The 12,612-nt window shown below is 34.9% G+C and overlaps 1 protein-coding gene and 1 non-coding gene across 2 annotated transcripts; both read right to left on the bottom strand.

Moving 5' to 3' along the window:
• Window positions 1–348: 348 nt before the first annotated feature.
• On the bottom strand, window positions 349–447 carry LOC145800095 (small nucleolar RNA snoR109). Its single transcript, XR_014341416.1, has one exon. It is a non-coding gene; the product is annotated as a small nucleolar RNA snoR109 (small nucleolar RNA).
• A 10,049-nt stretch (window positions 448–10,496) lies between these two features.
• Window positions 10,497–10,907, bottom strand: LOC145800021 (uncharacterized). Its single transcript, XM_082889678.1, has one exon. The coding sequence runs from the start codon at window positions 10,905–10,907 to the stop codon at window positions 10,497–10,499; it is 411 nt and encodes a 136-aa protein (XP_082745804.1).
• Window positions 10,908–12,612: the final 1,705 nt, after the last annotated feature.

Genomic DNA, 12,612 nt, shown 5'->3' with positions numbered 1-12,612 from the left:
GTATGCTGTGTTTGATTAGCAAATTTGAAAAGTAAAATAAAAAAAAATGTGTAAGATTAAATAAAATATAAATATATTTTATCCACATTTCAATTGTTTTTATATTTTTCTTTCTAAAACTCTCAACAAAACACAATATTCAACTATGACCATGAATTCAAGCCATCCTCACCTCTTTGTATAACTTCTCTTTATAAATAAAAAAAAGCTGTCATGTGGTATGAGGAAGAGTAAAGTTTCACTTTCACATAATAGTATGTATAGATAGAAGACAGATAGATAGATATAGATATTTCTCATAAGCAGGATAAGCACACATAGAGATTGAAGGAAAAAAAACAAAAGAAAAGATGTGAGAAGCTCGGTAAGCAGATTTGCTGATCGAAATAAACAACAAGCGGCCAGTAAAACTTCCCTGATTGAATCTCTTGTATGTAGCTACAGCCACTCTGGCAATTCAAGATCAAGGATATTCAACAACCCTTACTCTTGGTACATGTAGCTTTTTCTCAACTCAAATACAAGCTTAAACCAACAAAATCACAAATCCATATAAAAATCAAGGGAGGTTTTGATTTTGAAAGGAGAAATGTAGATCGAGAGAGAAAAAGTTGTGCTTCGTTAAACACACACACAGTCTCAGCCGTGCTAAACATGAACGAGAATACTAATTTCAAACCCTAACTATCGTAAGATGCTTATATATTGTTTGACAAAATGATCCCGGCCGCACATCTTGATAGCATGCCCTGTTTGGCTTTTAATTTTTAAAAATAGTTTTTAATAGGAGTGTTCGCAAATTAATTTTGTGCGGTTTACGGTTCGGTTTTAATCCATCCGTACTTATGTAGTTTGGGAAAAAGTCAAACCGTAACCGCCCGTAGTGCGGTTTACGATTTATGCGGATAGGGTTTGCAGATATGTGGGCGGTTTGCGGTTTAGATTTTTTTCTTTAAAAATTAACTTTTGAATTTTTTTTCTCATTTTGTAAATATTTATTTCGAGTCATTTTCTTTCAATTTTCTAAAATGTTCTAATATTAATAATTAATGAATTAAAACTTATAAAATTAAAAACAACAAAATCCTATTTTTGAACCTCATTTATTCCATTTCTTTCAATTTTCTATGCAATCAAACTGGGTGTACTATCACAACAGTAGAAACATCCAATTATCAATTGGTGAACATAACAAGAGAAAGGAACAAACTTACATTGAGACAATGGGGGAGTAATCTGAACAATGTTGCTATTAACTTCATCGACAGTGTAGAACTCACTGTCCTCTGAGACACAGATTTTGTATGACACAACTCCAAGCTCATTTCTGTCCACAACAGTTTCAACTAGGTACCCATTCTCAAATTGAAGGACATTTCCATCTGTGTACCATCAAAACATGAGGTTTGTTTGTTTGGGCAAAACAGAAATAGATAGGATAGAATAGATAGATCTAGATGATGAACGAATGGTCCATTTTTTTTTAAAAGAAAATATATATATATATATATATATATATATATATATATTTGGCTAAGTGCGAGTGGGTTGTGGCGGGTGCGGTTCAAAACCGCAATCCGCTCGAAACCTGAAAATTTTATATATTTCAAACCGCATCCTACCTTATTTAATTTGCGAAACTGCCCATACATGTGCTGTTCAATTCGGGTAGGGCGGGTTGTGTGGGTCGGATAACCCTATGCCCAGCCTTAGTTTTTAATTTGTATTTGTATTTGTATTTGTATATTTTTAATTTTTTTAATATTCTATTTTTTTTTAATTTGTAGATTTACTTAATTTTAGTATGGGTGAATTACACTAACTGTCGCTATAGTTTAGGACTTATGTTACTTTAGTCCAGAACTTTTCAATTGTAACACATTTCACTCTTAATTTTGAATTTTTGTTTCAAATAAAGACAATTAAAAAGGCATTGTTCAATTTCAATAGCAAAATGGTTAATTTGATAAAATATAAATTAGTTTGATAAAAATAGATATCTAAAAAATTATTTTGTAATTTTTAAAAATTATTTATATTCACCAAAGATAAAATTATATCAAATTGATAAATTTTTTACATATTTATTTATTTATTTTTAACAAATTAATTTTTAATGTATGTTTATATGATGATCATATAATTGGTGATTGCTTTTATTTTCATTAAATTAATTTCTATTTTTTCAAAAGTCAAATATGGTGACAACTTTTTTATCATCATTAGACCAATCCATTAAATAAAAAAAATTCAAAACAAAAAACATTTCATATGTTCAATATATCGATTACACATTAAAAGGCTAATAACCATCATTATGTGATAATCATCAAAAAAATATCTGTTAACAATAAATATAACCATCTATTAAATATCGAAAAGTATCAAAAAAACAACAAACCGTTACATGATTATCATCCAAACACATAATAAAAATTAATTTGGTATAAATAAATAAATAAATAAGTAAGTAAAAGATTTATCAATTTTACATAATTATCTTTGGTGGGTAAAAATAATTTTTTAAAATTCAAAAATATTTTTTTGACATTTATTTTTGTCAAATTAGTTTATTTTTTTAATCAAATTGACAATTTTGCCATTGAAATTGAGCAATGGTATCTTCAATTGTCCTTATTTTAAACAAGATTCAAAATTCAGGATCAAATGTGTCACAATTGAAAAGTCAAGAATCATAGTGACACGAGGCCCAGACTATAGGGACTTTGTAATTCGCCCTTTTAGTATGCTTAAAAAGTAAAAAATTTATTAAAAAATCTTTAAAAGTTCATTAAATACAACAAAATATAAAAATATTTATTTTTTAAAAATAGTCATAATTCAAATTGAATTATCATATATATATATATATATATATATATTTTATATTTGATGAATTCTTTTTAAAGAAAAATTCACAAATATTATATACTTTTTAAACGTATTTAGATAAGGTGTATCTAAAAAATAAAAAAATTAGGTAAAATATTAAAAAAAATCATTAAAAACAAAAAATATAGAAAATAAAAAACTCAATTTTCTGAAAATTGTACTTAATTTTTTGGAACCAAACATGGTGAGGTTTTGGCGTATTTCAAAATATTATAAAACAGGATTCAATTTTCTATTAAATATATAGGGTAAATTACAATTACACCCCCAGAGATTTATTTAAAATATAGATTGCCTCCTGTAGTTTAAAAAATTACAAACATTTCCTTATCAAAAATTTTTATTTAATAGAATTATTTGAAAAAATAAATTTCTAGCTGCTCTTTTATACAATGATAAAATTACCTAAATTATTAATTGAATTAAATTTATGAAATTATTAAAAAATGTAAATTGACTTGATAATTTATTAATAAGGGTCCATTTGTTATGAAATTAGAAAGTTTAAGGACAAGATGTAATTTTTATAACTCTAAGGGACAATTCATATTTTAAATAAATTTTAGAAGGCGTATCTATAATTTACTCAAATATATATGAATGATGATAAGATTTTTTTAAATTGTGATTTTAAATTGAATCAAACTGTGTTTTACTAGTTTAGATTGATCTGGTTCTAAAATTTTCATGATTTAATTGATTTCAAATTTTATAAAATCAAAAATAATGATTGGATCTATAGCTTACTCCTAAACTAAACTAATTTGAACCTTCCTCGTGGTTTGGTGTGTAATTTAACCAGTATAAATCATACTCACCCCTAATTTATTGTACACAAAAAAAAATGTACAAAAAAAAAAAAAATGTTGCATGTAAAATTGCATGGTGGGCTAATGTTAACGGCTAAAATGTCACCCTAATTAATTGTACCCAAAAAAAAAAAATGTTACATGTAAAATTACCTCATGGGCTAATGTTAACGGCTAAAATGCCACAACATTTTTCCTTTTTTTTTTTTTTTGGATAGTCAAACAAAATTTTTATATAAAAATTTCATAAAAAACCATATGTTTTTTTATAATCCTTAAATTTTGGTTCAAAACATTCATTATTGTGACTCATATACCATTACATCATTTTAAGTATATTTTATGTATGTAAATTATGTTTGTAAGAATATTTTTCTTCTTTTAAATTTATATTCAATAGGCCTCTCTATCTCATGTTAAATTTGACAAAAACCTCCACTCTAATAACAGAGTCCACACATAATATTTTTTTAATAAAAATAAATAAAATTAAATTACGTCTGCACCATTTTAGCAACATCATCAAATTATACTATTTTAACCTCATAGATGATAACAGTAAGTTAGTAATATGAGTTCTATTGGTAAATAAATTCACCCAAACGACTTTATTTTTTCAATTTTTTTTTTTTTTTTGCTTAGTATTATTTATATTGTCACTACAGGAAAAAGGGGTTATGGTGGCGTTTTTTTAACGACGTTTTTTTAAACGTTACTGTTATTAACATTTAACGGCGTTTTATAAACGCCGCATATTCCATTACACAAAACGGCACCGTTTTATAATAGGAGGCGTTTGAAACGCCTCCAAATGCGGTAGCCACACGCGCCTCGTTTTGTGAAGCTTTATTTTGAATCGAAACCCTCTCTAAGCGATTCAGATCTATCTCTCTCAACCCTTATACGCACACATCTCTCTCTCAACCCTCTCTAAGCTCCATCGAAGATTCAGATCAAAGCGATTTCGAGCTCCATCGAAGATTCAGATCGAAGCGATTTTGAGCTCCATCAAAGATTCAGATCAAAGCGATTTTGAGCTCCATCAAAGATTTAGATCAAAGCGATTTCGAATCTCCATCGAAGATTCATATCTAAGCTCCGTCGAAGATTCAGATCGAAGCTCCACCGAAGCGATTTCGAAGCTGCACCGGCGAGGTAGCGAGCTCCACCGTCTCATTTACAGAGATTCAGAGATTCAGTGATTTCCAGAAGCTCAGATCTGAACTCTGACCCCTTGATTACTCGTATTTCAAGCTCCGATGGCGGCGAATAGTCTACTTTGTTTCTGAACCTGAATCGGTACTCTCTCTCTCTCTCTCTTCTCGGTTTGTTCATGTCGACAAATTGTCCTTTCGTTTGACTGCATTTGTACATGCTATTAGTTTGGCTATAGTTTCTCTCTAGCTCGAAACTGGTGTTTGATTTGGATGTCTCGTGGAGTTGAATATGTACATTTTGAGTTTTTGATCACATTAGTACTGTTTCAATATCAAAGAACTTATCATTCTTACTTCTTGGAATTATTGTTAGATGAATTTGATTCTTGGTGGTGGTGGTGGTTGGATTTTTGTTTTGTGATGGGCTCACATTGGTTGACTATGTTAATCTCTCCAAATGAAACTTTCTACTCATGTGTGGCAAGATGCTATGTGTTGAACCAATTTGTACTGATTTACTTCTAAGCTACTGAAAACCTCCTTTGTTACTTTATGACTGGCATTGTGATCCAAAATTTTGCTTTGGTTAATTATGTTGATTTCACAGTAGGATGAAAATTTATTGTCTTAGAACTTTTAATTGTTTTTGTTTCTGAGAACATGAAAAACAAAAATGCATAAGATGAAAAATGATACCAAGGAGCGCAATTTCTATTCTCTGCTTTGCTAGTTTTATGACTTTTGAACATTTGGAATCTATCGCCATCAATCCTCAGGTTGAATAATGAACAGAGGGCGGCTATTGCAGATTATTTCCATGTATATATAGGTTGTTTATTTCTGTTCCTGAATTCGCATGATTGTTGGAAAATTGTTCATATCATGAAGTGTAAGCGTAATGAAAATTATCATACTTTTGGTTCAGGGCAATGAGAATAGTCATAAAAACGTTTCTTTGTATCTATCATTTGTGATATAGGAATAACCAGCATATTTGAAAGTTTCACTTGTTATAGTATAAAATTCTTGAGAATAGAAGAAAAGTGAATGTTTGTTGCAAGATAAGAATTTGAATTGCATTTTGTGAGAAAAAAAGTCATGAATGCTTGTTCTTTAGTGTCACTTGTACTTGGTATACTTGTTTAGCCATAGGGTTCTCAGTATTAGCATAATGCTTCTTTCTTGTTATTAATTTCCTCAACTATTTTCTAGGTCATATATGTGTTCCATTTGATCCAAATCATTTGTGAAGAATTCAATCCTACAACTGTACCAACCCTTTCCAAGGTAATTCACTGTGTATAGTACATTACTTACACTATTGTCCTTTTACACCTTTCTAATGCAATCCTTGTATAATAACTTCTATTTATGTATTTTAAAAAATCTTAGTAAATTTATATATAAACAATTGTTGCAGGTACTCAGTGGCTCAATGTTATCCACTTCCTTCTCCTTTCGTTATCTTTTCTCTCCATCATTACCTATACCATCTTTAGAGTTGAAGGGATCTAAGCTGAAGATCTGAATTGCTATTGGATTTTCACTATTAATCAATGTGCAGTCTCCTTAGTATCTTATTTTGAAAAGGGAGTTGAGCCTCTTTCGACTATGGGTTTTGTCTTAAGCAAAATCGTTTCTATTCATTTGAGGTATAACTTCACCAATAAAGCTTGATAGTCTGTGTATGGCTCTATTTCCCCCAAAAAACTGTTGTCTGAGCCCGCTTATTTCCCAGAAATTATAAATCATTTACCCCTGGTTGAATACTTCCTTTTACATTATCCCTGTAAAGTTATTTTGCCTAATGTCTTTATTTCTTTTCTTCTTTTTTTTTAATAAGATAATTAGTCCCTTCTTACTTACTAATTATCTGATGGATTCTTAATTATTTCATGCCAGTGTAGCTTGAGGCTATTCCCATGTCTGCCCATTCTCTTCTGTCCTCATTTCTTGTTGTATCCTTAAATGATGCACTTTAAGTTCACTATCTACATAATCTAGGTGCAGTATGCTGAAAAGAGTTGTTTTGGCCTACTGATTGTTATTTTGTTTTTAAAGTGCTATCATTACTTCTAATTCGAACTTTATTGTTAATCTGACATAATCTCGTATTCACTACCACAAACTCATAGTGTAGCTTAGGTCTTCTTCTCCATCTAAATTACTTAATTCTTTATGTTCAATGTGTTTCATATATTGTGGTATCTCTTTTTATTTTAAGGTGTCACTGTAAGTTTTCTGAACAAAACTGTATATTAGTCTTGAATTGATTTGAACAAAGAATACATACATCATTTATATAGAGTACCACTAATTAATTCCTAACCCTACATGAATACATTACTGAAATATATAGAAGTCTAATAGACATAGGACACTTAATCCTAATCCGAGAAGAACACATATTCTCACACCCCCGCTCAAACTCAAGGTGTTTTAGCAGAAAACACTGAGAGTTTGTCAAGAAAAAACCGAAACCGAGCAGTGGTGTGAGTCTTAGTGAAGAAGTCAGCAAGTTGCAGAGCCGAAGAGACAAAAGGAAGCGAGATAAAGCCAGACTGCAGATGCTGGCGGACGAAGTGACAATCAATCTCAATATGTTTTGTCCGTTCATGGAAGACTGTGTTATGAGCAATTTGAATAGCACTTCGGTTGTCACAATAGAGAGAGGTTGGGGAAGATTGAGGGACGCCCAACTCAGATAAGAGCTGACGAAGCCAGACAATTTCAGCAGTAGCATGAGCCATAGCACGATACTCAGCTTCGGCAGTAGAACGGGCAACAACAGGCTGTTTCTTGCTTTTCCAAGAAATTAGGGAATCGCCAAGAAACATACAGAAACCAGAAGTAGATTTACGATCATTAACATCACCAGCCCAATCAGCATCAGCATAAGCCACCAAGTCTAAGGAAGAAGTAGAAGAGAACAGCAAGCCCTGAAAGATAGTACTGCGAAGATAACGAAGAATTCGAAGCAAAGCAGCCCAATGTGTAGAGCGAGGGGCAGAAACAAACTGACTAATTACATGGTAGAGCGAGGGGGAGAAACAAACTGACTAATTACATGGACAGCATAGGCAAGATCAGGGCGAGTAACTGTCAGATAGACTAAGCAACCCACAAGCTCGCGATACAACGTAGGATCATCTAGAGGAACCCCATCAGTAGTGTTGAGCTTTACATTAAGTTCAATGGGGGTATCAGACAGCTTAGTGTCAGTAAGTCTGGCACGATGGATAACCTCGTTAGCATACTTACCCTGGGACAGAAAGTAACCCTTAGGAGAAGAAACCACCTCAATGCCAAGAAAATACCGCAATGGTCCCAGATCCTTCATTTCGAAGGTGCGAAAGAGATGCTGCTTGACCTCAGAGATAGCAGAAGAGTCAGAGCCAGTGATGATCACATCATCTACATATAGTAAGAGAGCAACAAAACCAGCCGAGGTATATCTTAGAAATAAAGCAGAGTCGGAAGCAGAAGGATGAAACCCAAGCTCGGTAACAGCAGTCTGAAAGCGATCATACCAAGCACGAGGAGACTGCTTCTGACCATATAGAGCACGCCGAAGACGACAGACTTGGCCAGAGGAATGGTGAAGACCAGGGGGAGGACGCATGTAAACCTCCTCAGTGAGAGTACCATTAAGAAAAGCATTCTTAACATCCATCTGATAAAGGGGCCAAGAACGAACAGCAGCGATAGAAATCAAAGTACGGACAGTAGTCATCTTGGCAACAGGAGCAAATGTCTCTTCATAATCAATACCATACTCCTGGGAGAAACCTTTGGCCACCAGATGAGCTTTGTAGCGCTCAAGAGAACCATCAGAATGAGTCTTGACTTTGTAGACCCATTTGCAACCAACTAGATTCTTACCAACAGGTAAAGGAACCAACTCCCAAGTACTCATTTTCTGTAGAGCAAACAACTCATCCTCCATAGCTTGAACCCAATGAGGATCCTGACAGGCCTCCTTGTAAGACTGAGGTTCTGTAAAAGAGTGAATAGCAGACAAAAAGGTACGATAGGAAGCAGAAAAACAAGTATTAGACCAACCCAACCTTTTTGGAGGATGACGCGCTCGAGGAGGATATCGGTGTTTACGTTCAGCTCGGCTATTTTGGGCAGGTGTATCAGTACAAGAAGTTTGGTGAATGGTACCCAAGTTGGCCAAATATTCACAGAATTCAGTTTTAAAGTATTCCCCACCCAAGTCAGACCGCAACAATTTAATAGTAGATCCAAACTGTGTAGTGACCATAGACTGGAAAGTACGATATATTTGGTAGAAGTCAGACTTATGAGTCATAAGATAAACCCACGTGTAACGGGTGCAATCATCTACAAAAGACACATAATATACTGAACCCCCTTTAGTAAGAACAGGAGAGGGTCCCTAGACATCAGTATGCACAAGAGAGAAAGGAGAAACAGAAATAGACGTACTTTTATTAAAAGGTAAAGCTGACATTTTAGCAAGTTTACACCCCTGACATTCATCAATTTGACTAGGAGAAACTTTACCCAACAATCCTGACTGAGCTAATGACCGTAAGCGGTCAACAGACAAATGACCAAGACGAGAATGCCATAAGTAAAACTGACTCGACTGAGAATCTAATTGAAACGAGGAAAGTGCAGCTGGAGAGGTAGATAAGGGGAGATGCAAGCTTTCAACCACATAGAGATCTCCAATTCTACGACCGATCCCAATCTGCTTTTTGGACACCCGATCCTGCACACAACAGACAGAAGAGGAAAAGATAACATCAAAACCAGACGCATCAAGTTGACTGATAGATAACAAACTGACAGATAACTGAGGAACATAAAAGACAGAAGGAATAGTAACAGCAGACATGGCAGAGGGTAAGACAGACCCAACAGATAAAACAGACATACCAGATCCATTAGCAGTATTAATAGTAATAGGAACGGGTGGGGGAATACAATTTTGAAGTAAGGAAAGGTGAGGAGTCATATGATGTGAGGCACCAGAACCAAAAATCCAAACAGAAGAAGGGATACCTGAAGAGGACCCAAGCAAACCTGAATGAAGAGAGGTAAGAGCGGAGGCAGATGGGGATGACTGAGAGGTGGACAAGATATGCTGAAGTTGTGCAACCTGAGCACTCAGGGAAGCCAAGTCAGGATCGGGAGCCGGAGTAGATGCAGTGTAAGCAGCAGGAGGTCGGAAAGTACTCGAAGTAGTACCGCGGAACTGTGTCTGAGAAGACGGAGCAGGCTGACGTCCCTTTTTAGGACAATTGTTCTTCCAATGACCCCTCTGATGGCAGAAAGCACACTCATCTAGCCCTAATGGTCCTCTCTTGGGTTTTGCAGTGGCCTGAAGTTGATGAGAAGGAGGGGTCGATAACAAGGGCGGCTTGGCAGGAGCCAAGAACACAGAAGGAGGCAAAGTCTGACTGGCCGTCTTAAGACGAGTTTCCTCGGAGAGGAGTTCACGAACAATAGCATCCACAGAGGGAAGAGGAGATCGGTGAAGGATGCCACCTCGAATAGCCTCATACTGAGGGGAGAGAGCCGTTAAGAACTGGACTAAACGACCCTGTTCCCGAAACTCAATATAAGCGTCTAGTATCTTGAGACTAGGTGGTTCCATAAGAGCCAACTAATCCCAGAGACCTGTCATCTCAATATAAAAGTCCTGAATAGTTTGATCCCGCTGACGAGCACCCTGAATAGTTGTTTCCAACTCATACCGCTTGGCAAAATTGGACTGCTGATAAACACCGAGTAAATAATCCCATACTTCCTTGGCAGTACTGTACTTGGAAAACATCATTCCAATACGGTCATCCACAGAGTTATGAAACCAGGTAAGAACTTGGGCATTATCACAATCCCAAGTGTCACAGGAAGACAAATACCTTTCTATTTTTGGGTCCGATGGACGAGGAGCAGAACCAGAAACATAGCCCCATTTTTTTTGACCAAGAAGAAAATTCTTCATAACACTGGCCCAATAGGCATAATTGCCACCATTGAGTTTACATTTAATAGCTTGAATTTTAGGGTCCATTATTGTAATAAACTAAAGATTAATGGGTCAAAGAGGAATAAGGGTTTTAATACTATTGATAACAAATCACGGAGACAGAGATAGAGAGATGAGAACCAGGGTTGCGAGAGAGAGTCGCAATGATGAACCGGCAATGATGAACCGAGATGAAGCCACAGAGAGAGAGAGAGAACCAAAGTCAGAAAATCGCGAGAGGGAGTTGCGATGATGAACCGAGATGAAGCCGACGAGGACTGAGAGAGATACGATGATGCAAGGGCGGTAATTGATCGTGATTTACAGCCGATGGGTTGCGACTGAACAGAGAGGCTACGGCTGTTAGGGTTTCGACTCTACAAGAAGGCACGGAAGAGGCAGAAACAGACAACCAGCAGGTTATGACGATGGGTCTTGACCTGAACCCAGATGGATCGCGATGGACAGACGAATCACGATGGTTGGGTTGATTTCGAACCAGACGAAAACGAACAGAGATTTCGAACCAGACGAAAACGAACAGAGATGGTTGCTAGGGTTTCGAATCCTTCAGATTAGGGTTTCGAACCAAGCTCTGATACCATGTAAGTTTTCTGAACAAAACTGTATATTAGTCTTGAATTGATTTGAACAAAGAATACATACATCATTTATATAGAGTACCACTAATTAATTCCTAACCCTACATGAATACATTACTGAAATATATAGAAGTCTAATAGACATAGGACACTTAATCCTAATCCGAGAAGAACACATATTCTCACAGTCACTTGAGAATTTTACTTTAATAGTTTAATTCTAGTATCATGTGCATCCTAAAGAAAGAGAAAAAGAAGTATGATTGGCTGATTTGTGCAACAGTTTGAGATATAGTAATAAATTGGGAAAGGTTATAAACATGATCATATGTGTTGCCTTTTATTCTCCGAGAAATCTCTAATGTTTGAAAATATTAGTGACTTAAATTCTAACAAAGAATTTCCAGCTAGATGTCCTTACAGCTAATTCTTTTCTACTATGTTCAACTAGGTCTTGTGTATTGTATGGATTACTTAGAGAAAAACGTTGACTGGTTGGAGTCCAAATTAAAGCCTCTTCTCAAAGGTTAGTATTCAAGGCCTACATTGGCATTGACTTGTAACTTTTTGTTTTTTGGAAGTGATTATCAACCATCCTAGATTCCTGGTTCTTGTCATGCTTTCATATTTATCAGGTCCAGAATAAATATTGAATCGTTTTATTATCATTTGAATCTTTCTGTAGGGTGCTGCTCATTATCTGCATTTTTTGCTTCATTTATGTCATTCTTTAATTATCATGTGATTTTTTACTTTACCAATCTCTTTTTTAACCGAGGCATGCCTATTCTGAGTCTTGTGCCTTATGCAGTTTGGGTTGGACCTAGGTACTAGGTACTAAGTGGGTTTGAAAGGGCCGCCTAGCAAAAGCCACAGTTGATGCCTTGGGCTTTTATGGTGCCTAATAAGTGCGTCTTTAACTACTATTAGCAGGTTGTAAATTGTCTTATCATGTGTGTACAGAATCTACAGATGTATAAATATCATATTTTCTTCCTAAGCTATATAGTTTGTGCACTCTTCTTATCTAAATATATTACACTGATAAGTTCTAGCATTCTGTTTGGCTGTTTTCTTTGTATGCATTGTCCTAAGATGGAATAGTTTTGGTTCCAGTCTCGTCCATTGATTGGGTGTAAATTGCACTG

The sequence above is a fragment of the Camellia sinensis genome, chromosome 9 (assembly GCF_055761805.1).
Source record: "Camellia sinensis isolate YWXY chromosome 9, ASM5576180v1, whole genome shotgun sequence".
NCBI classification, from domain to species: Eukaryota; Viridiplantae; Streptophyta; class Magnoliopsida; order Ericales; family Theaceae; genus Camellia; species Camellia sinensis.
This window is presented reverse-complemented; position numbering and strand designations above follow the sequence as displayed.

Coding starts and splice junctions, on each gene's coding strand:
- LOC145800021 (XM_082889678.1), bottom strand. CDS start 10,907: ATGGACCCTAAAATTCAAGCTATTAAATGTAAACTCAATGGTGGCAAT.